General features: G+C 40.6%; 2 protein-coding genes across 5 annotated transcripts in view; one reads left to right on the top strand and one right to left on the bottom strand.

Moving 5' to 3' along the window:
* Nucleotides 1-817: 817 nt before the first annotated feature.
* On the bottom strand, nt 818-5,799 carry LOC104579117 (granzyme A). The gene is made up of 5 exons (XM_010226711.2): nt 5,739-5,799; nt 4,917-5,064; nt 3,083-3,221; nt 1,927-2,199; nt 818-1,206 (listed from the first exon to the last, which is right to left on the bottom strand). Exons 1-5 carry the CDS (start codon nt 5,797-5,799, stop codon nt 1,033-1,035), a joined length of 795 nt encoding a protein of 264 aa, XP_010225013.2. The 3' UTR covers nt 818-1,032.
* A 16,346-nt stretch (nt 5,800-22,145) lies between these two features.
* The window catches only part of ESM1 (endothelial cell specific molecule 1), a 242,738-nt gene continuing 241,890 nt past the window's right edge, over nt 22,146-22,993 (top strand). For all 4 annotated transcript variants that reach the window (XR_015913784.1, XM_088531988.1, XM_088531987.1 and 1 more), the window contains exon 1: nt 22,146-22,849. Coding sequence is in view for 3 of the 4 variants with exons in the window: in XM_088531988.1 (XP_088388114.1) it covers nt 22,549-22,849 (301 nt within the window). In the remaining variant the exon portion in view is untranslated. The remainder of the gene's footprint in view (nt 22,850-22,993) is intronic.

The raw sequence follows: 22,993 nt of genomic DNA, 5'->3' as shown, positions 1-22,993 counted from the left end.
GTACAAAATTTCTTCACCCTCCTCTTTCTCTTAGATAACTCCTAAGTAAAAAACAAAACAAAACAAAAAAAAGGAACATAAAATAAAACCAGACCTTTTTTGAGGTATTCATGGCTAAAGATATTTAAGAAGGTTAATATGGGCACGTGGAGAAATATTTTTCATGATAGATCTCTTTGAAAAGTGGTTGTTGAACCACTTCTTTTGTTTGCTAAGACACCTTATGTTATTTCTCTGGAGGAGGGTTTTCAGAGAATTTATTTTTAATATAATTTGCTAACTTTAGTGCAATCTGTAAACATAGCACATCTGAAATATGTATACATATTGCTCTAGATAATGGTATGCAGAGTGCCTGCATTGCAAGAGCCAGGTTGTCTCATGTAAATTGACAGCTTCAGGCAGTAGAGTTTGTTGCCATCTTTTTTATTAAATGCAAAATACAGTAAAGGGTGAAAGACAGAGGCTTTAAATGCATGAAAGTTAGAAAATACATACTTTTTGTCTCCCAATCATGCTGTTCAAACAGTCCAGTTTCTGACACCTCATTTCCTAAGGCCTACCAAGCTTACTACCTGTAAAATCAGGGGTTCTCCTACAGAGACACTACCACGTTTTTCAGGTATCAGGAATTGTATCTGACACCTCATTTACTTCCAGGTTTCTTTGCAGAAATCTAGATACATATTCAGCATGCACTCAGGACTAAGCAGCTGGACTATGTTTTGGTCAGAATTATTCATCTGGGTAGAGCTCAGTTTTCAAAGTTTAGCTCAAGAATAGCAGAAGCCTGAGTCATGAGTACATTTAATGACTCTATACCTGAACCTATAAGCCACAAATACTGTTAACACAGGGTGCTCTGTTGTGTCCCTGTTATCTGAAAGCAGACTTGCAGTTTCATTCCTAAAGAAATAAAGGTGCTAAAGCTCAGCATGGGAATACCTTTTTTACATGAAGCTATTTTGTAATGTATATTGCAAAGCAAGATTTTAATACACAAGCACAGAGTAGGAATAAGAAATTGGCTGATCAAAATCCAGTCTGTAAATCTCCCCCTATGGTATTTCTTATCCATTGAAGGTATTGCTTTGTGAGTCGAGCATAGACACCAGGGCCATCAACAGCACCACAGTGTTTGGCCTTCCCAAAAGAAGTGATGCCTCTCATCACACCATTGCATATCAAAGGTCCACCTGAATCCCCCTGGAAAAAGAAAAAAAAAAAAAAAAGTCATTGAAATTTGCCAAAGCTTAAAAATTCTTCTCTTTCTTAAATCTTGTTTCAGAAGAGAAAGGAGAAGCAAAAATCTGGACTGTAGTATATTTTTTTACTCCTTAGAAAGTAAGTTTTTCACTAGCCAAAAGAAAAAGACTTAAATCTGATTTTTGATGTGAATTTCGTGGACTAATTCTAGATCACTGCTGAAGAATAGTTATGTAGTGTGTCTGAATATGAACAAGATGGTAACTTCCCACATGAAAGACAGGAAGTTTTTGGAAATGTGAATCTTCTACGTAACTTTGTTAATTCAGTGCTTAAATCTTCTTATAAAAGTGCCGTAATTCTTACACAGTTAGTTATTTGACTTGCTTGGTAGACAGTTTAAATGCTTTTTATCGAGAAAAAAAGAGTGCTTCAAAGCCCTCTGACCTTGGAGAAGTTCTTCCGTTTCTTTCCCAGAAAATAGGCCAATTAATCATCAGTTGCTTTGTAGAGATTTTTTTATTAACACCCTTTTGTGGAGGAAGAGAATAGCTGTGTGCCATGGTTGGAGAAAAGCACAAAATCTGAAGTCTGTGAAGGTGGATTTACCAGTTTGAAGCTTTTATAAACCTTTGCTAAATTCACTCATTTTTAGTAAGTCCTATATTGAAACTAGTGTTTTATATTCTCTAGGTGGAAACAGCGAGTAAATATACTTACAGAACATGAGTCCTTTCCTCCTTTCCTATCCCCAGCACATATCATATTCTCTGTTATGACAGGTTTGCCTTTATAATGCTTCCAGTCATTGCATATTCTTCTGCTGATGACAGTGACGTTGACTTCCCTGAGTGTACTAGAGGACTCTTTATCATTATTACGAGTTTTCCCCCATCCTGCCACTGTACAAATTGTTCCTTCTTTGGGATCATCATCTGAGTCTGGCAATGGAATGAGTTTCACAGCTTTAGTAATTTTTGCTCTTTTTTTAAGCTGTGGAAGATACAAAAAAATATTGTTATGGAGATGAGACTAATAGAGATTCCTGCAGTGCTAATGACCGGACCTTTTCCATCAAGATAGTGGAAGATTACTGCATTTCTCGCTCCTCCTCCTGCCCTCAACACTGCCCCCCCCCCCTTTTTTTTTTCTTAAAGAGATACTTCAATAGTTTGTAGCAAAACTTGTCTCATCAATGTGGTAATGACAGAATTAGGGAAATCTGTGTCCTTTGTCCCATGAAATATCATGTCCTTTGTCCATGGGGTTATTTAGTCTGGGGAAGAAGAGGCTCAGGGGAGACCTTACTGCTCTCTACAACTACTTGAAAGGAGGTTTTATGAGGCGGGGGTCAATCTCCAGAATAACTACCGATAGGACAAGAGGAAATGGCCTCAAGTTGCACCGGGGCAGGTTCAGGTTAGACGTTAGGAAGAATTTCTACACAGAAGGAGTGATGAAGCATTGGAACCGGCTGCCCAGGGAAGTGGTGGAGTCACCATCCCTGGCAGTGTTCAAGAAATGTGTAGATGAAGCACTTAGGGACATGGTTAAACAGGCCTGCCCTTGAAGGGTTTACAGTTGGGCTCAATGATCTTAAAGGTCTTTTCCAACCATTGTGATTCTGTGAAACTCTTGCCAACAGCCTGGAGAGCCTCATCAAGGAAAAAAACCTCTAACTCTGTGATTTGCACTTGCTTTTATGTCTTATTTGGTGTTATGAGCAGTTCAACCTACATTAACCTTCAGTCAGTCAGGTTTACTGTCTCACTAAGGAAGGAGCCTCCAGAAAGTCCCTTGACTCATGTCCTTTCCTCATAAGGAGGAATAAAGTGTTTTGTCATAGAAGATGCATATTCCTTAAGTAAATTTGTACCTGCAGGAGCATTATATCATTTTCTTGCTTAATAGGACAGTAGCACGGGTGGGGAATTCGTTTTGTAATCTGAAAAACTTGTTTTTCTCTCTCTCTTCCTTGTATTGAATGAGCTCCAAGAATAACCTCGCTTCTTTCCCTGAGAAAAAGACAATATAGTTAATAGGAATCACTTGCTCCAAGTTTGCAATTCCTTGCTGTTGAATGTGGTGCTATAATAACAAGTTGCTACAGGGCCTCTTGCCTTATGCCTGAAAAGCAACAGTAAGTTACAAAAATGTAAAATATTGCCACATTTTCACAAATAGTTAAACAAATTGAGTTATTGAATGAAGATTCCTGTCACTCTATTTTCACCTTTCTAGGAGCATAGACAAGGCTCAAGTTCTTGGCTCTGAACTGACCCCTTTGGGAACCAAATGGAAAGCAGCTGCATCATCTTTGCTGATGGTGATGATCTCACCAAGTGTGTTCCTCTGCCATTTATCCTGGAAGCCTGGGAGAATGGATCACAGGACCACTCAGGCAGAAGTCATCATGTCTGGGCCAAATCGTGCCGTTACTTCGTCCTAACACCTGATGTACTTTTCAACGCCATTTTTTTGAGGCCACATGAGATGCACTTCTCTTCATCTCTGTTGTTCTGCTTCATATACTCCCTAGACACTGAAAGGGTGATAAGAGATGTGCTTGCTGGGATTTTCTGATATAGAAACTAAAAGTCTGCCCTCTTTAGTCAAGCAAGATGCTGCTTTATATCAGACCATAGATATGGCTGTTCCTGTGAGAAAAATGAATGGGACTGAATGGGAGGATATTCTTTGAGCAGGTGTCTAGGATGGCTTTTTTAAAAAATTGCCTCTTACTGCAACAAGCCAAAACCCTGAGGTTTGTTCAGCTATTAAGCTCTAAGCATTGACTGAGCATCATTGGGTTGTGTTTTTTTTTTTTTTTCTCTTCTCTCTTAACTGAGGTTTCATATAGCATCATTCTTTGCCTCATGTTAATATTACAGCTTTTGAGTCCTGTGGCCTCTCTTTAGTAGGTCTGGTATGTCCCCTGTTCGGATGGTGACAGGAGGAAGTGCTACATTTCTCTGATGTCTGTAGAGCCCAGTGACTAACTGGGCCAGAAGGGCCGTTGTTGGAGCTTGTGTGAGGTCTGGCTCAGCAGCAGCTCCAGGCCAGAAGGACAACGGGTGGGATGTATGGTGTAAACCTCCCATCTCGCCTTGCTGGGGAAGCGTGTCCTGGGCCAAGCAGCTGTTTGCATCTGGAGTCAGAGAGCAACAAGAAAGGCTGTCTGACAAGCTAACGTGATCAGGTATTATGTCATCATTATTATTATTACTAACGTTCTATAAAGTAGATGACAGATGTTTAGAGACCTCTATCTCGAGGATATTTTCTCCTTTATATCTGCATGCTGTCTCATTCTGCAATGAAAGGCATGTCTTTTATAAAATGAAATATCAAGAATATGGTTCTGTTTTCTGAGCAGCTAGACTATCCTGTCCTGTATTTGGTCAAGTGTACTGACTGACTGAAGAAACGGGCATAAATCTTTGCCCTCAGCTGAGTCCTTCAGTGTTGCTAGTCTATCCTTGCATACGGACAGAAGCTTACAAGTCTCTCCAGAAACACTGCAGGTAAAGACCTTGTTAAAGTATTTCCTAATCAACAAATCAAAGTTGGCAATACGAATCTTGAAACATACTAGTCAGAACATAGTCATGCCCGTGTTAAAGGCACAAAACCACCAGGAATATTAACTCTCCTTGCAGAGTATGCCAGATACTCACTAAGCGCATCCATGAATCAAATTCAGAACTTACGTTTTGCAGTGGGCAGCTGTTAACACCCAGTTTGCTTTGATCAAAGCTCCTCCACAAAGGTTCGGTCCATTCTTTTCTTTAATTAGAGCCATGAATGGTCTTGAATGAGGTACTACTTCTTTACCTCCAATAATATCCACACACAAACCTGAAAATAAAAACAAGCCATAATACACACAGCATGAATACTGTAAGAAACTTTTAGTGTCTTAGAAAAAAAAAAACGTAGTTATAAAGTATATAGATACCAAAGTATGTACATATGCCACAATGCTAGGCTTAATACTGACTTAATACTGCTCAGCAGTACTACTTCTCTATGCTTCAGGAGAACAAAAATTACATTAGTGGTGTGAACTTCTGACAAAAGAAAACACCATAACACAAGAGTATTATTGTTCTTGCACAGATTTATTTTCCTGAACCTCACTGCCATGGTTAATTTCTCAGCTTTTGTTGTGACTAAGAACCTCCTGATCCATCACCAGATAAGCACTGTGCAATGTGTGTCCGATGTGCAGGCCTGGAAATGGGACTATTCAGAATAAGTCATATTAAATGAACACGTCTTTGAGGGGAGGAAGGGAGGAAGGAAGGAAGGAAGAAGGAAAGAGAAAGAAAGAGAGAGAGAAGTGAAAGAATCTGGAGACATGGATTTCTTTTTATCTATATGGAAAGGCCAAACACATACAGTTAGTGCAAAGAGCTAATAAGAACTCCAAAAATAATAGTGAGTGCCTTCTTTCTGCTGATGCTTTTCTGCCCGACTCTGACTCTGCACATCACCATTTGCCAGAAAAAAAGATCAAAAGGGGCACTTACCTCCAGGAATTACGAGGAGAATGACAGCAAAAGAGGTGGACAAAGCAAAGAAAGGCCCCATGGTTTCTGCCTGAGTTCTCCCCTATTCACTGTTTAATATATATCTAAATGTAAAGGATGTGGCTTTTGCTTTTCCTCTTAAGGACATTTGACATTTCTAAATGTGAAACAAGAAAACCTCTTCTACGACATAGCTTGCAGCAGGGGCGTTAGTTGTGTTTTTGTGGTGCGAAGATAGGATCTCCCACCTCCCCCCAGCCCCGCCAGGTCCTCCACGCAGCGTTGCTGCTGTGAGCTCTGGCATGAGCCACCTAACCTGGCAAGCCACTGCGTGTCTGATTACACAGGAGGTTTCAGCTCATGTCATTTTGGTCTTGTTTCAGTTGTCCACATAGCGATGTTGAGTTTCGTTTCAGGAACACCAGGGTAATCTGCATGGCCTCCAGATCCTTGAGTATACAAGTCTCTCACCAGTCCACTGACACATCACCAGCCCCAGCTCCCAGGCCCTGGTGTCTGTAGCTCAAGCTTGCATATAGCCCCTGAGGTCTGTCTGGTCAATATAGTCAAGGGATTCTGCAGAGGGATTCAGTGGGTCAGTTGTTCAGGATCTATTTAGGGGACCCGAATCCCACTCAGTGCTCTGCTGACCCTCTTAGTTTGATAAGCATTGGCTTAAATCGGAAGAAGAAAATAAATGTTGAGTTATATTTAGAGATAACAGAGCCCTTTGTGACTGCCTTGGCCCATCAGAGATATTGTCACCTCCAATGTGGTGACAGCTCCATGCACCCCAAGTCACCCAACCATTTAATTTTGCTTCTGTTTTCTTGTAATTACCTGCAAATTACCTGTATGATATCCCAGAAAAATATATTAGCATAGAAATGCAAACAGATTTAGCTAACTCTGAGAGTCCTCAAAGCATTTCCGTGAACTTGTGTCACTTTTACAAAGCTGCATGCATTTGATAGAAAAAATACAGTATTAGGCAGGATGCTGCAGAAACACAGGCCACCTTCAGCCTTTTCGGAGGAGGAATCTGCCATTAATCTTGTCTTTTATTAGCACTTGGTTTCACACAACTTTCTTTGCTAGCCATTTAACAGAGGCAACAGCTATGGAAAACTTGATTGTGTGATGCAAAGTACCGATAACCTCCAAAAGAAACTCCAGTGTGTGGAGGAAGTTATTAGTTAAGAGGATGGAGAGTGACTTGGGAGTAAGTTGTCCTGACTCATTTATTCTAAAAGACGAGTGTTTTCTTCCAAAAGAACTTTGCAGGAGCTTTCCGAGAGACAAAATGTGAAGGTTTCATATGTTTCTGACTAGATTATAGCTCGTAAGATTCTGTGCCATACCAATAAGCATTTCAGTGCTATAATATCCTTCAACAACCCGGGGAACTGCTGCTCTCTAATTCTTGAATAAACATGAAAGCTGGGTGTATTGGGAGGGTTACAGTTCTGATTCTTTCTAAAGATATTTATGATGATTAGCAGGCTTTTTCACACAAAATTTTCACACAATTTCACACAAAAGTCAAGCTGTTTTTTGTAGTGGTTTACCAGCAAGATGAACAGAAGGCGAGTACAGACACAGAGGTTAGCAATGCAGAATTTTATCTCCCACTGCTGTGTCTTTGTTATCTTTTATTTGTGACCATTTGTTAGATATTTTATTTACATTTGAAATTATGTGCATGTGTGTGTGGGAGGGTTCCTGAACCTTCAAAATTATTGCAAAGAAAATGTAATTCTTAGGAATTTTCTTAGGCACTTGTCTTCTAATGCAAGAATTGGATGAAGAACTGCTGACGTTTCTGATAGATTTGATGCAATGCATACTGACACACCTGGGGATTCAAGAAACAGGCTGGTTTTTAAGAAATTGAGCTGCACTTGAAGTTTTACAATATAATGATGTAAAAGGAAAATTCAAAAGAAGGTGCTATTCATCAGAACAGTCCACCACCACTTCTTGTAGGAGATATATATACAGAAAAGCGTGCATCACAGTTCACAGCCTCATCAATAGAAAGCAACAGCTATGACAAGCCACCTTCTTGCTCTCTGGCTCACCTTCACCGCAGTAGTCCTACTCATAAGAAACAAGTAGCCCTTGTGGGACAAGAAATTTCAATTTCCTGCTTTTTCCTGCATAAATAACGTAACTTATGTTGTGTTTCATATGGCTGTGCTGCCATTACTGAGGGACACCCTGTACTTCCCCATTCCTGGCCTCTTACGGGTGTTACCTGGAAAGGCCATTTAACTGTGTGTGGAGGAGTTCTTTCAAAAAAATGGGTTTTGACAGCAGTGCCCTGTAGGTAAGTGTTATTTGTTAAGTATTTTATTGTGTGTCAGATTTAACTCTTTACTGAAATGGGGCACAATGTGCAAGCTGTCAAGTAGAGCAAGCTGAATATTTTTTTTTAAAAGAATTTATGCAATCAGGAATTTTATCACTAACTGATTTAAGAACTTGTGTTTCTGCTTTAAGCTGTTTTGTAAACTGCCACTCTGAACTGTGTACGGTCAGATCCTACCAATGTTACAGGATCCAGAAGGTGTTGATAAAGGTGACTGGTCTGGGCTTTTAAAATCTGAATGGGACTGAGACTAAGTAGTCTTGTCTGCTTGGTAACTCAAATTTGAACATCGAGCACTTCTGCAGGTGAGAAAACCCCCCAACAGGGGGTTGAAGAGCTGACTCAGGGTAAGAGGGACATCTACTGTTCATGTCAGGAAATAAAACTCCTGCCTCTTGGTTAAAAACATTATTTTAGGTTTACAATTATTTTTCTGTATTTCGAGTACCCTAAAGAAAACAACAGACCAAAACCAATAGCAAGGTACTTGTGCAAACCCGATATGCTCAAACACAGTGTGGGCAGCTGGGCCAGCCTTCCTCCACCCTGAAGAGGAGGAGGACCTGGCTCCTTTTGTCTTCTTTTAGGTGAAATTAACTGCAACTCGTCTGCTGCTGGAACACTGTGGTTTTATTAATATTGGCTGACCTCGAGTAGCAAACCAAAGCAGCATCCGTCCGGCCATCTTCTCTTCAGATTGGTGAGGCTGCCTCTGTCAGTGTGTCTGTCCAGCCCTGTGCTGCATCTGAACTCTTCTTAGGAGGTGCAATTGCAGCACATGTAACCTGCCCTGAAGTACTGCCCACAACCACTTTTGAAGCCATTTTTATTTCAGACAAAAGAGCATGAATCCAGTAGTGTTAGCCTGCCTGCAAACTGCATCCAGCCTGTCAGAGACCTGGATGGGGTGGCAGTGTTTTTGTTTTTATTTTTCCACAGTGGCTGATCGCTTGACTTTTCTGCAAAGTTGTGTCTTTTCGTGAACTGAAATGAAGAAAACAACTCTTTCTTTTGAAGGGGAGGTGAGGAATTGAATAAGGTATCCTCTGTACGACGAGTTTGAGCTTCTAGAGAGGGTCCAGTGGAGAGCCACGAGGATGATTAAGGGACTGGAGCATTTGTCACATGAGAAAAGACTAAGCGAGCTGGGCCTGTTTAGCCTGGAGAAAAGAAGGCTGAGAGGAGATCTGATCAACATTAGGGAGGATGGGGTCAGGCTCTTCTCCATCGTGGCCGGTGACAGGACGGGGGGTAACGGGTGCAAGTTGAAACACAGGAAGTTCCACCTCCATGTGAGGAAGAACTTCTTTACTGTGAGGGTGCCAGAGCCCTGGAACAGGCTGCCCAGAGAGGTTGTGGAGTCTCCTTCTCTGGAGATCTTCAAGAACTGCCTGGATGCAGTTCTGTGCCACATGCTCTAGGTGACCCTACTGGAGCAGGGGGGTTGGACTAGATGATTTCTAGAGATCCCTTCCAACCTTAAGCATTCTGTGGTTCTGTGAGGGTCTCACGTCTCAAACACAGGAAACCATCAATATATTTTCTGGCAGTGTCCTGTTACTGAACTTTCAGCATGGCAAAATGAAGAAAGGCAAGCTGTAATGAATATATTTCTGATGATATTCAGAGAGCTTGGAGGAAAGGGAAGTTTAACTCTTACCACCTATGGTAACGAATTGGACATTCACTATAGGGGAATCTTAAGATAGACAATGTCTATTTTTCCTTGAGGTGCTTAATTCTGATTTAGTTAAGGACAAAACCCTTATTATTATTCATGGTGTCCACTTTAGTAGGATACTTCCTATATGCATCATATTGAGCGTGAGTATTGATGTGTGTGTTAACATCCCGTTGATGTTGGTAGGACAACCAGGGTTAGATCATATATCCGCTGAAATCCATGAAAAGATTATGTCAAGGCACCAGTACCCACAATCTTTGTGCAAGGAACTCTCCCTGTAAAGTCAATAATCAGGTTTTTCTTAAAAGTAATCTATGACATGTAGTCACCTGAGGGTTTGCTAACAGAGTATTACTTCATCAAATGTCATTTACAGAAAGATATAAGTTTCTGTGAAAACATCAATATGAACAATATTTTTCCTATTTTAAAATCACATTGTGGTGAAATTATTTTTTGAGTTTTATGTTACATAATTTTTGATTATTTTTGGAGGTGTTGCTCAGTTCCAGTAGTGACCTTCTCCTCCTGGATTTTCTTCCAATTGCAGATTAAGAAAATCAGAAATCGGAGTTGTTCTTGGAGTTCATTGAGCATCCGTAGCTGAAAAAGAACATTTAAGGTTATATGCCACTTTCCTAATCCCAAGTTTAACAAGTCTTCCAAGGAAAATGATATAATGCTCCTCAAGGTATTGTGTTAGCTGCTGTTACATTATTACAACAGGAATTTTGCTGATGACTGATACCAAAGTGTGCCTTGTTTTGATAGTTCCAACAGTGTCACAGAATGCTCTGCTTTGAGTAGTGCTCAAGGTTAAAGGAGCCCTGGCAGTCTAAGCGGGGATGACATTTCATGTCCATTTTGTGCTCCATAACTCTCTTTAATCCGCTCATTGCAAAAAACCCTCTGAAAACCCCAATCACACCATTCAGTCATTTTTCTTGGCCATTTTTCCAGGTGATGTATGCGATGGAGTCTAGGTCACAGATATATCCCAAAGGGATCCTTTGTGCTGGACCAAATAAAACCCCACCGTTTCACTGGATGTATTTAAAGCACAAGGATTTGTTGTTTGCCTCTCAAAGGCTATTATATGAGGGACTCAGCTCCAAATCTGTGGTGGGACAGCAAGAAGAATCTGCATGTAGTCTAGTCTAGTCAGGGACTGGTGCTTAATGCTGTGCCATTCTGTGTCAAAGAAAATGATAATCAGTGGGAGAAAGAAATTACAAGAGAAAGGAAGTTGTGTATGGCATATAGGTCACTCAGGCAACAGCTCAACAGGGTTTTTTAGTGTACCCTTTTGAATTTGTACCATCTCAATTCTTCATATCCGTTCTTCAGTCTGGTATAGTATATATTGGAGCCTGCAAGAGGAATTTACATACTGAGAAAATTCACTGAAAAGGCATTTGATCAAAAGTGGCAACAAGGCAAGTTTCATGTAGAAAAAAAGGTAAATGTTTTTCACAGTGAGGATGGGACTTTGCAGTCATGTATGATAGTGTGTTGTGTGGAATCGCCATTCTTGGAGATACTCAGAACTTAACTGGATAAGCTTTGAATAGCCTGATCTGACTTTGAAGTTAGTTGTTTTGAGCAGGTGGTTGGACTGGATGACTGCGAGAAGTCCCTTCCAACTTGAATTATTCTGCGATTCTGTAAAGCTTTTGTCAGAGCACTTACCATCTCCACTTCCACAAAAATGTTATGGTTCTATTATTGCTCTTTGGATAATAAGCTCTGAATAATTTAACTTCACGTTATACTTGGAATACAGCAATACAGTTCTTGAAAGCACCACATCAGATATTTCCTGTTGTGTAATGCACAGCTGTAGCCCTTTGGAGATTTAATATGTGTATACTCCCAATTTCTAGTAATCCTTGGTCTTCAGGAATCATGGCTTGCTTAAAAGCCACATATAAAATATCTCTGAGGATCTCTCAAATTCCACCCATTTAAACTAACTGAGAGCAATACAACAGGTTTCATTTTGGCAAGAGCTTTTATTCCAGCAAATTGACAAAATTGTTCCAACTTGTTCCTCTGCTTTCTCATCTTGCACCTCCTAAGTTCACGAAAGTGCTCTTCAGCATGCACTGTGTTTCTGAACTTCCATGATCAGCTTTCAGCAAATAAAACACAACCAGAGTTAAGGCCAGGTAAAACCACAAGTGGTGAGTGATACATGAGAAGCGGTCTGAAGGCCAGCTTTTTGGAGGGGATGGATGTTCACAGCACAGGGAGGGCTGTTCCGCAGCTTCTGACCACCTACCCGGTGGAAATGAAAGGGGAATTTCTTTCCCACCGCATGTGAATGTGGGTTTTCAACTTTCAGGGGCACCCACTCTGCAGACAGAACTGCACCCTTGGGGCCGTCTGTCACATTTGGACAGCGTTTCATCCAGCGGAGTCATAGTTTCATTGGAGAATAATCATCTGATTAATCTGATCTCCTTGCTGACCAGGACTGGAAAATTCCCTGCACTTCTGTGTTTTCTTAACAACCACAAAAGTGCATATGGGCGGATGACTGGTTATGCAGTAGAGGTAAGCCAAGTGCCGGGAAAGGATTAGTTTTGAGTAAATGAAGTGACCCCTGGTGTCACTAACCATTGAAACCACACGCCAGGCCAGTCCATAGTCCTCAAGAGGCCTCTGAGGGATCCCCTTTCATGGTACTTCCCAGTTTCCAAAATACTGGCTTCGCATATCAGACTAGCTTCCTTTGCCATCTGTTCTTTCCAGTCACTTGGGACTTCTCTGTGGCTTAAAGAAGTCCTGCCCTAGGAGACCACTGCTCTTCACCAGGGCCAGGCACTCGTCCACACCTGCGCTTTGCAGCCTGGTCTCTGCTGAGCGTCCTCCTTCCTCCAAGGCTTGTGACTGCCTCTTGTTTTGCTGAGGTTTTCCACAGAAAAGATGTTTCCTACAGAGGATGTGCTGAGGAGTCGGGGACTGAGGGGGCTGACATGTTGCAGTGTTGGCTTAGCTCTGCTCCTCAGAGTGTGTCTTGCAATCTTGCCATCGTGCACTTGTGACTGGTGTTTTGTACTTGCTTAGGCTGATATGAATATATATATACACATATACAATATATATATACATATACAACTTCTAGTTCCTGGTACAAGTGTGGTATTGCCTAGTGTGAACAAACTGAGTTGTGGTGTTTTCTGGAAGAACAGCGATAAGTTTGGAGTGAGGACTGCAGCCACAGCTCCCCAAAGTAAAAGTCTTGGTTTTATTCCCTGGCTGCAGCACCGCTCGCTTGCCTAGTCATTGGTAACAGAAACCTTCCTTTTGGGCAACTTAGTCTGGCATCAGAAAGAAACATTTAGAGAATGACATTTAAAAACACACACAGCCATTAGATTGTCAAGATAATTTTCTTGGATGCTTACCAAGGAGAATGAAAGTTAAACTCAGAGGACTCTTTCAAAGGCTGAATAGGTCAATTCACCGTCACCTGAGAAATTGCAGCAAGTATTTTGAATGTGTCTGATACATATTTTTTAGTTCTGATTCACCACTTTCAAAAGTTTATTTTTTAATCTCATTAATCATTTAATTTTATCATTTTTCATGATTCATTTATCATGATTTTAATTTAATCTCATTTTATCTTATTAATGATCTGGCAGGCAGTTCAGTTGCCTCCATTCCACTATGTGTATAAATACACAATGATAGGATGAAGTTATTTTATTGATAGAATAATAATCAGTCTATTTATTGAATTAATAGTAGACTTAATTTAATAGACTTCAAGTAGGTTACACTTAGTAGCAATTAAATCAAGCATGGCATAGCTTACTTCAAAGAATGAAATCAGATGTGAAATGTGAATTCAGTTAGCCATCAGTTTTACTGAATATGACTGTGTCTAAAAGCTGTAGCAATGCCCACATCTTCATCACAACAAAGAACAAACCAAATTAGAAAGCCCGCATTTTAAAGAAAAATAAACCAGAAGCTTACAAATCTTGGCCATTTCCATAGACTCTGATGTCATTCATTGTGTAGCTAGTAGAGTTTCACAAAGTTGATTTTTATGGGCCCTTGCTTTTAAAAGGCAAGAACCTTTACCATATTAACACACTCTCACAAATCCCCTGTTGCAATAAATTATTAAGCTTTTTGAAGCCACATGATATATAAAAATAAGCATTAATTAAAACCATGACAAGATCAGTAAATGAAAAAACACATTGCTTTAATCATTCTTAATAGCTACTTTCATGAAAAAAAAAATTAGTCATGAGTTGATAATTAACCATTGCCATTTAAATGACTAAATGACATATGGTTGTTAGCTTGGGTTCTTTGGTTATCTTTAAATCCCATAGAGAACATTGCTTATCAGATTGTCGTGCCCAGCTTTCCTGGGACATCTGCATCTCATGCAGGTGGTCAACATAGCCAACTGAATTGACATAGTCAAATATGACTAATGTCATGGTTTAAGCCACATCCATTTTTTTCCTCCTTGATACCAGATAAGATATGAGTAAAATATCAGCTCCAATACTATGGCTTTCACTAATTAAAGTCTGGGGCCAGTGCGCCTGTGCCAAAGGCTGCAGTCCTCACCTAGCACTGGGCTTAGCAAAGCACGAGTAGCAGATGGCCACGCCAAGCCCTGGCATTAGGACACGTGGATGGAGCACATCGGAGAAGCTTGCACTGCTTCCCAGCATGCGGGCAGTGAAAGGTGCCTCCAAGGCGGTTCTTCCTGGTCTTGCAATGGAGAAACTGATACTGCTGCCTTGTTCATTTTCTTGATGAAGTGTTTCCAGGGAATGGGCTCTTGTGGCAGGTTTTTAAAGGAGACAATGACGCTAAGAGGAGCTCGGGGCTCTGGTGCTTGCGATTCCAGACACGCAACTTCATAACTCACCTGCTCGGCAGCTGGCCCTACTCCTGCGCCCCCGGGGACAGGAAGGAGCGGCTGCCCTGAGCTACTCGGCAGAGCCTTGGTGAAGCCTGCGGAGGCGCCCAGCCACGCAGCACCCCGGCTGCCAGCTAGCTCCAGTGCAGCCGTCCCGGGCAGCGGACATCTGCCCGTCCCTACGCTCTGGGCTCTGCTGCACTTCTGGCACTGACCGTTGGGAAGGGAGAGAAAGAGACGGAGAAAATATCAATACGGAGAACTCACAAAGTCTGTCTGTCAGATCCTTCTGTTGGCAAATAAAGATACAGCCTTGAATCATTTAACCAAATTAGCTTTTTTTTTCTCTTAAAGAATTAGGTTTCTGGGCATTTGATTAAATGACTGCAAATTAACAACAAGCTTTTAATCAAGCACCTAAGGTTGATCTGTAAATAAAAAAGACAAGCAGTAGAATTCACCATATTTTATTTAATTCTCTCAAATCTGTTAAACTGATATAATTGCATATAAACTATCTAATTTTGAGAAGTCCCATTTAAAGTGCTTTCATCTACTCTCATGTAATTTACTTACTCTTGAATATTAGTTGCAATAGGTCAATGCTTATGTATTTATTTTAATATTTTTAGTGAGAGAAGAACATTTCCATTTCAAATGGAAATCTAGGTGACCCTGCGTGTGCAGGGGGGTTGGACTAGATGACCTCCAGAGGTTCCTTCCAACCTTAAGAGTTCTATGATTCTATGATTCTATGAATTAGATTTGCAGCTTTGGATTCAAAATCTGTTGTGTATAATTAACCAGATCAAAAAAAAAATCTTTCATTAGCATCCCATTTTATGCACAAATATAACAGGTTTTAGCTAGGCCAAGTGTGTTCAGGTCTCCCTAAAGCAAGGCAGAAAGCAGTTTTTTCTGAATAAGGACACAAGCTTGTGTTCTGCATTTGTAACATTGCTCAGATTATGAGTGCTTTGCTTTTAGCAATGTAAGAAGAATGTAGAAAATATTGAGATATAAGCTAAAACAGGACTTTGAAAAAGACTTTGACGTGATTTGACTTTTCTTTTTTTCCTTTTTTTTTTTTTTTAGAATCATGCCTTATATTCTAAGCTGTCTTGCAGTTTTGGTGTTTAATGAAAAAACAAACTTACTACAGGCAACACACAGCTGTTACCCCTCACTGCTGTCTAATTAGATCTTGTTTGCAAGCATTCTTTTCCTCACTTTGAATAAAACACACACTCAAAAAAGCTTTGAACTGGCTTTGGTTTCTTTGCAGCAGAAGAGAGAGAGAAGAGATCATAACACGTGGCAAATATTGTGTGAATTCGTGCCTCACTGAAATAAGTGACAAACCAGTGATTTATTCAGTGGAGTCTGTGTTCATTCGCAATGTGTGCGCTTCCCCTCAAAAAAAACTAATGGAAAATATATTCAAATATTTGAAAATATGTACATATGATTAATGAAGCAAAGGACAAAGGAAGCATGTGCACACATGAGAGTCTTGTTAATTCCATGGGAAAACAAACGGCCCTGTTGCACTGCATGGTGCTTGATCCCGCTGAACACATTTTTCTGGGAGACCTTGACTGCTCTATAGGGACTCCAAGGATATCCTAGTGCCAGGAATCCCTTGTGCATGGAAACTGAGGTGTTCACATCCAAATTTGTTCACTGAACTGCATATCAGTTATGTCTAGCATGGAAATGTCCAAAAACCAACTGCAAAAATCTCCTTCCTGAAAAAGGCAGCAGTTAGCCCAGAGTCTTCAAGAGGTTTCGATCCAGATAGACACGATGGAGAGGACAGAGAGCAAGAGAAAGCAGTGCAAATGGGCTGGGTGGAATTATATGTACACCGGGCTGCTTTTTAGGGTATGTTTTGTGGGCCTAAATAGACTTGTGAAGAAGTGAGCTGCATGAAAATGAAAGCAAAGAGATAGGACAGTTAAACAAAAAAAGACAAAAATGTCAGAGTTGAAGAAAAACAGGATAATGAAGATTATGGCTGAGGTGAAGAGACTGTGTGGCAAGGAGAGGAAGGGATGAAAACAGCTACTCATTCCAAGTAAAGTGCATGTAGCGCTGCAGATAATGCTTTGTCTGCTCCTCTCGGTGCCCTTCTCCTTTCAGCCTTTGGCTGACTCTTCCCTGGAGTTTTATTACCTAGGAGATGCTGCAGTCCTCTTAAGACCTTGCTGGTATCATCTAATTATTCTGGGAATTGTTTAGATTTCAAAGACTAAAGGGTACTTAAGGAAAGGAAGATTGATTTCTTCTTAAATAAATATAATGATTGATAAGAATTTGATCATTTTGCATACCAAAATGAGTTAGTTCAGATTGTTTTTCTTTGCCAATTGAAAGGTTATTATCCTGATAACATCACAAAGAACACAGGGAAATATTATCTTACAATGACACCTATCCCTGATGAAGACAAATAATAATATTTCACACATATTATCACAGAATTTCTGGTTAGCATCCCATGGAGTGTGGTAAGAGATGAACTTTTAATATCTTTGTCATTCATTACAGGAAATAGCTACTTAGTGAAGTCTAAAGTATACATAAAACACAGCTAAAACATTTACAAAATTTTATAAGAGCATAGGAAAGTTTACTTGCCACCAGGTTTTCAAAAACATACTTTAGTAGAGAAGAGTAGAAATCATATTAATATTTGAGGTATAGCTGCACTCCAAAAAGTGTCTGCAGTAATGACATATTTTTTCCCTTAAATCCCATGCAGATCAAAATCAGATTGGGTTCCAAGCAAAAGGATCCTTTCAGTGGTCTTCTCTTCACCAGCCCTCAAATATATATGCATTATTTGAAAACAAAATACTGCATTTGCAAAATCCGCACTGATGCCAAGAATAAACATTTCTCGATTGGGAATTTGGCTTGTTTGTTAGGGGGGGATACAGGGGTCAGAATACAATTGTCATTCACAGTGAGTGGTCAAAGGATAAAATTTGCAGTATTTGCCGTCTTATTGAAAATTGTGTTATCGTAAGTATCATGACGAAACTAATGAAAATGCTTTTTCCAGTCTGGAATATTCTATTTTTTTTAATTATTTATTGCAGTTCCATAGGCTGCATAAAATAAAGAAATTAAGGTGTATTCTTATATCAATTAATTGTATCAAATAGATGAAAAATATCCTTCAGATTATGTCATCATTAACACTGAATACCATTTGGTCAGAATATTTGCACCAGAGCATCTAAGAAGAGCATGAAAAGAGCCATCATTCCCATATCGTTTGCCTTTATTGATGAAGAAACTGAATGTTAGACAATCACAGCAGAAAGACATTTTTAGCAGATGCCTGAAAATCATTGCCTATATAAAGCAGTGTAGATTTTTTTTCTGTTTGGGAAAGGCTTTTTCCTAGGTGACCATGAAGTGTCTATCTTGACTGGGTTGTTTTAGATAACAGGATCAAGAGTTCTCAGCAAAGAAACAGCTACTGACAGAGCTGTTGATGAGGTGGTAGGAAGCGAAGGTGTTGGTTTGGGTTGTGAGTCTCAGAATCTCAGAATGATTGAGGTTGGAAGGGACCTCTAGAGATCATCTAGTCCAAGTCTTTGATCTTGAGTTTTTGAGCCTCCAAAGTCTTTGAGCTTTTGGCCAAATTGAACTTTAGAAGGTAAGTTTTATGAGCTTAAAGAGGTAAGTTTTCCAAAGAAGGGAGAATATATGTGACTTTCTCATACTTTAAAGAAACTTTTTTTTTTTTCATGTGCTTCGAACAAAGTACTGAGACTTGCTGCGGATAACCTCATAATATCCAATCATTCCTATGGCAGCTGCAGAGGTGGCTGGGTAGATACAGACTTGCCCTATTCTGTGCAGGCCACCTGTCTGCCTGCAGAAAGGATGTAAATACCTTTTATCTTCAGCAGTAGGAAATGCCCTAAAGCATCTATTTTTACCAAGAAAATATTGACTTGTCACAGTACAGATGAAACAAAGAGTAATAAGCAATTCACTGGAAAGATATGAGAAAAGAAATCATACAAAGGAGAGTCCTTACTGCTATCTTGCTTTCCTGATTCTTTTACCTCCTATTTCTGGCTTTTCATTTTGGACTTTGCAACTCAGCTTCCTTTTGGTGTTTCCCTTTGAATCCTTGCTTCTCCTACAGCACTGTGCTTGCATCTTTTTGTAAAGGAAGCCTGTGGAAAGGTTGGAGGGTTCAGGAATGTATGGCAACGTATTTTTAGTTTAGGTATTGCCTTTTGGAAATTAACAGCGAGGGTCATGAATTAAAGCTTTTCCTATGCTTAAAGAGATACTAATGTTTTCTGCTTATACTGACTTTAAATATTCAAAAGACTGGAAAACTACAGAGGATAAAATGTTAAGTCCAGAAAAATCAAACTGAGTGATATTTTGTCCATCTAAAGAATAAAATAAGCAAGGATGGGAACATAGGCCTAATGAATAGCCTACTCCAATGTATCAGCCAGAGATTAATTATGCATCATGAGGTACATCTTTTCATGGTGATCTTTAAAAGATGGGGCAAACTTTTCAAAGGAGCTTTACACAAGTTGGAGACCCCACACAAACTGCTTTCTGCTTGAGAAGAGGGTTATTTGCAGAAGAACTTAGGAAAATTGTACTCTGAAGTATCCAGCTGGATGCACAGTTGATCAGTTCCAAAGCAGTGATTGCTTAATTCCCTGTGAAGTGTTGAACTGAAACCTTTTCTGCTTCCAGAAAGAATACCAGACATTATATATGGTGATGTAATTATGAGGTAAACCAGCACCAAAGTAATTTATACTGTAAGTTAAAAAGAAAAAAAGAAGTTACTGTAGCACTGATCTGATCTGCTCCAGAAAATCTTCTGCATTTAAAGTGTATTGTTAGTGCAAGCTAAATAATGGTGCCAGGTTTTCTGCTGTTGATAGCTGGAGAAGCTTCATTAACTCCCATTGCATCAATTTTCAAGGGGCAGTTCAGTGCACGGCTTTACAGGACCAAGCTGTTCATTGGAAGGAAAAACCGAATGGATTCAACAGGTAAAACAACAAAGAAATATTAAAACCAGAGGGAATGAACATAGGATTTATTTCATTACTCAATCAGTGGACAGTGTGGAAGGCCATATTTTCATTATTTCCTCCAGTGATACTCATGGATAAGTCAGACTTCTATCTGTTCATAATGTTTTCTTCCATTCCATGTATTTCTTGATCCATTATAATAATTTACTTTGGCTTCTAACTCCAAGCACAGAATGTAGTTTCCATTTTATTCCAAATAATATTGGCTTGTTGCTAGGGGAGTGTGCTGATTTCTTTTACGATTTCTTTTCCTCACCACATCTGCATGTAATTTTTTATTTATCATCTCCCTAGCACATTTTCTCTGTGAGAAGCTGAAATGTGAAATGCAGTCATTTCAAGTCTTGCTTGATGCTTTAAACAAGGAGCATTTCCTAATTATATTTATACAAAAGGACCATAACAGTTTTACTACCAGGTGTAAATGTCTATAAGCATGTTTGGATGGATCTGCACCCTTTTCTCTTATCTGTAAGTAAGCAGGTGTGAATTTAAAAGACAGGTGTGAATGAACTGGGTGAGTAAAGTGGGATCTTCTCACTCCTCATTACCCCAGACCCACCTGCTGCACTAAGTAACCTGCTTCTTTGGGCTGTTTCATTCTTGGAAGCAGATTTAGCCTGCGGGAATGAAATGGTTCCTGCCCTTAGCTGTTCTCCTGTGCAGTTAGCATCTCTCCCTTGTGGAGGGACTGCGCCATGGACATTGCAGAGGCTCCTCAGCCAGTGCAGGTTGCAGCCTGACTTCTTAGTATAAACCAATGGCAATTTTAGATGGTGTCTACGCCAAATGAAATGGACAGTGGTTTATATTAGTTTGCTGAACCATGAACTCTGGGGCTGTTCTTGCAGACATCGGGTTGGGTTTTTGGAAAACAAGCCTTTGCCATGTTGTGCCTGTGATGTGGTCAGGGATAGCACATCCATTTCCAGTTTATCCATTTCCAGGCTCAGCAGAATCTTGCACTTCTTAGTTTTTCAGTTCAGATCTTCAATTCCACACTTGACCTACTCCTTTCCCATCCCAGAGGATAGCTGTGCTGCTGCTAGAGATGAGGTTGTCTATGGCTGTCAGTTGCTGTCATTTCATGCCTATCAGTAGAGCCATGGCATCAGTAGAGCCTGTCAGTAGACCCATAGAGATTTTGACTCTAGCACTATGATTTTTACTCTTTAAATTCCCTGACTGCAGTTGAGGTTACATGTAAACCCAAGTGTGGGTTCCTACCTCTTCCTGTCCTGCATAGGTTTTGATATTCACATTTCTAGAAGTAAATTAACATCTTGAAATGCAACATGCAATGTATTGGTTTTCTTATGCTCTTCACAAAGGAGATGAGCTTAAGCATATTGTATGGGATTTATCCTCACATTTAGGCTCATGAAGAAAAGGCTTTCCTGGTCTCCTGCATCAGCAGCATAGCCCTTCATTTTATTTGCCAGACTCCTGGCAGTGTCCTCAGCCTGCTGGGGACACAGGCTTCACAAATGGCAAGGTGGCCACAGGTTTAGATCTTGATTCTGTTCCAAATAAGTTTGACGGCAGAAACGTTTCGTGTTCAGAGACATATTCATTCCATCTTTATTCTTTTTTCCCTTTCTTGGAAATTTTTCTTTAGAGCAGAAATTTCCATCGCTCTGGTGGCTCATCTGTTTTGATGAATTCTTAGGTTGCTTGGTGTTTCTTGTCAAGGCTCTGTGAGGGTGAATAAAGCCTGAGTTGGGCAGAAAGGAAAACTGAGCCTTATTTTTTGTTTATTTACTCTGCTTTCATTCAAGAGTAGTGTAAGTGCAGCCCACAGGCTTTGATGAGTAAAGAAGTGGTGTAAACAGGAGGAGAATCTGTTCCTCTAGATGCATGTTTGGCCTGTGCTGACAGTGCCAGTGACGGATGGGGTTTCCCCTTTTGGTTGTGAGGTCAGGGGTATCTCATGGATCATTTTCCTCAACTTCCTGCGGAAGATGCTGTTTTCTGTCTGACCTGCTTCTAGTCCTAGCAATAATCTCTGAGTGAAATGATTAACTCACCTCCACCTAAATACTGACTTAAAAGTATTCTTTCAATGCATGCAGGAAAAGACTCTGCTAAAATCTCTGAGCTCACATGCTCTTTAGATGGCACAATCTTTGTTCTTCATTGTGACTGTCTGCTTCCCCTCAGAGGGCTATGCAAAGATTTCCTAAAAAATAGAAATCTTTTAGGAATTATATAATTAAATGTGATTTTCTTCCTGTCCACAGGAGCTGTGTTTTATAAGCAGAGCTGTTCTGTCAGCAGTGTGCCCAGTATCAGAGCAAGTCCTGTCCTGACAGAAGGTATGTAACCTACTGGGTTTTTTTTTGGTTGTGTGGGCTTTTTTTTCCTTTCTTTTTTTTTTTTTTTTTTTCTTTTGGCAGACGTCCTTGAGCATTTGAGACGGATGTGAGAGAGTTTTTAGTCCTCATGCAAAACAACCAACTAAACATAACAGATTACATCAGCTCGGGCTTTTCAATTCCTGGATGGCAGCAGAGTGCTAATCCAACCTTCATCCTGGATTTCATGAACTGAAACAAGGGAGGCTGGCAGGAGCTGCGCTGCCGGATTGAGGAAGCTGACGACGGTGCAGCATGTGGGCAACACACCGTATAAAGCTCATAAACTTGTAGGCTGATGTGCGCAGCTCCCACCTGGGATTCTGTACCACTGCCTCCTGCAGCCGCAGGCGCCGCACCGAGCATCAAAACCCGCTCGTGGGGACCGAGCGCTTATCCCTGCAAGACATGAAGGGCTTCCTGATGTTCACCCTCCTCCTGCTGCCTGTGCACGCTGGAACTGCTTGGAGTGCCAAATACGCGGTAGATTGTCCTGAGCCCTGTGACAGCAACGCGTGCAAAAGTACCTTGCGCTGTAAGCGAACGGTGCTGGATGACTGTGGCTGCTGCAGAGTGTGTGCGGCTGCTCTGGGGGAGACTTGCTATCGTACGGTCTCGGGTATGGATGGTGTCAAGTGTGGTCCTGGGCTGAAGTGCCAGTTTTACACTGAGGAGGATGACTTTGGTGATGAATTTGGTATCTGCAAAGGTAACAATATTCACTTTGCATGCACCCACTGCGGCAGTTTGACAGCAGCCTGCATAGAGAGCTTGCCTCCTGCTTGAAGGGGCTGAAAGGGGATTTTCCTAGCTCAGCCCTTAACCTGGGAGAAAGCAAAAAGTACCTGCTGGT

Source organism: Tinamus guttatus, unplaced genomic scaffold, assembly GCF_059628265.1.
Source record: "Tinamus guttatus ecotype Peru unplaced genomic scaffold, ASM5962826v1 Tinamus_guttatus_pri_ptg000444l, whole genome shotgun sequence".
Classification (NCBI taxonomy): Eukaryota; Metazoa; Chordata; class Aves; order Tinamiformes; family Tinamidae; genus Tinamus; species Tinamus guttatus.
The sequence above is the reverse complement of the archived record's forward strand: the minus strand, read 5'-3'. Positions and strand labels throughout refer to the sequence as shown.

Coding starts and splice junctions, on each gene's coding strand:
- LOC104579117 (XM_010226711.2), bottom strand. CDS start 5,799: ATGGGGCCTTTCTTTGCTTTGTCCACCTCTTTTGCTGTCATTCTCCTC. Junction 3,222..4,916: donor ACAGCTGCCCACTGCAAAAC/GTAAGTTCTGAA, acceptor TCTTTTTCTCAG/GGAAAGAAGCGAGGTTATTC. Junction 1,207..1,926: donor GAGGAAAGGACTCATGTTCT/GTAAGTATATTT, acceptor TTCTTTTTCCAG/GGGGATTCAGGTGGACCTTT.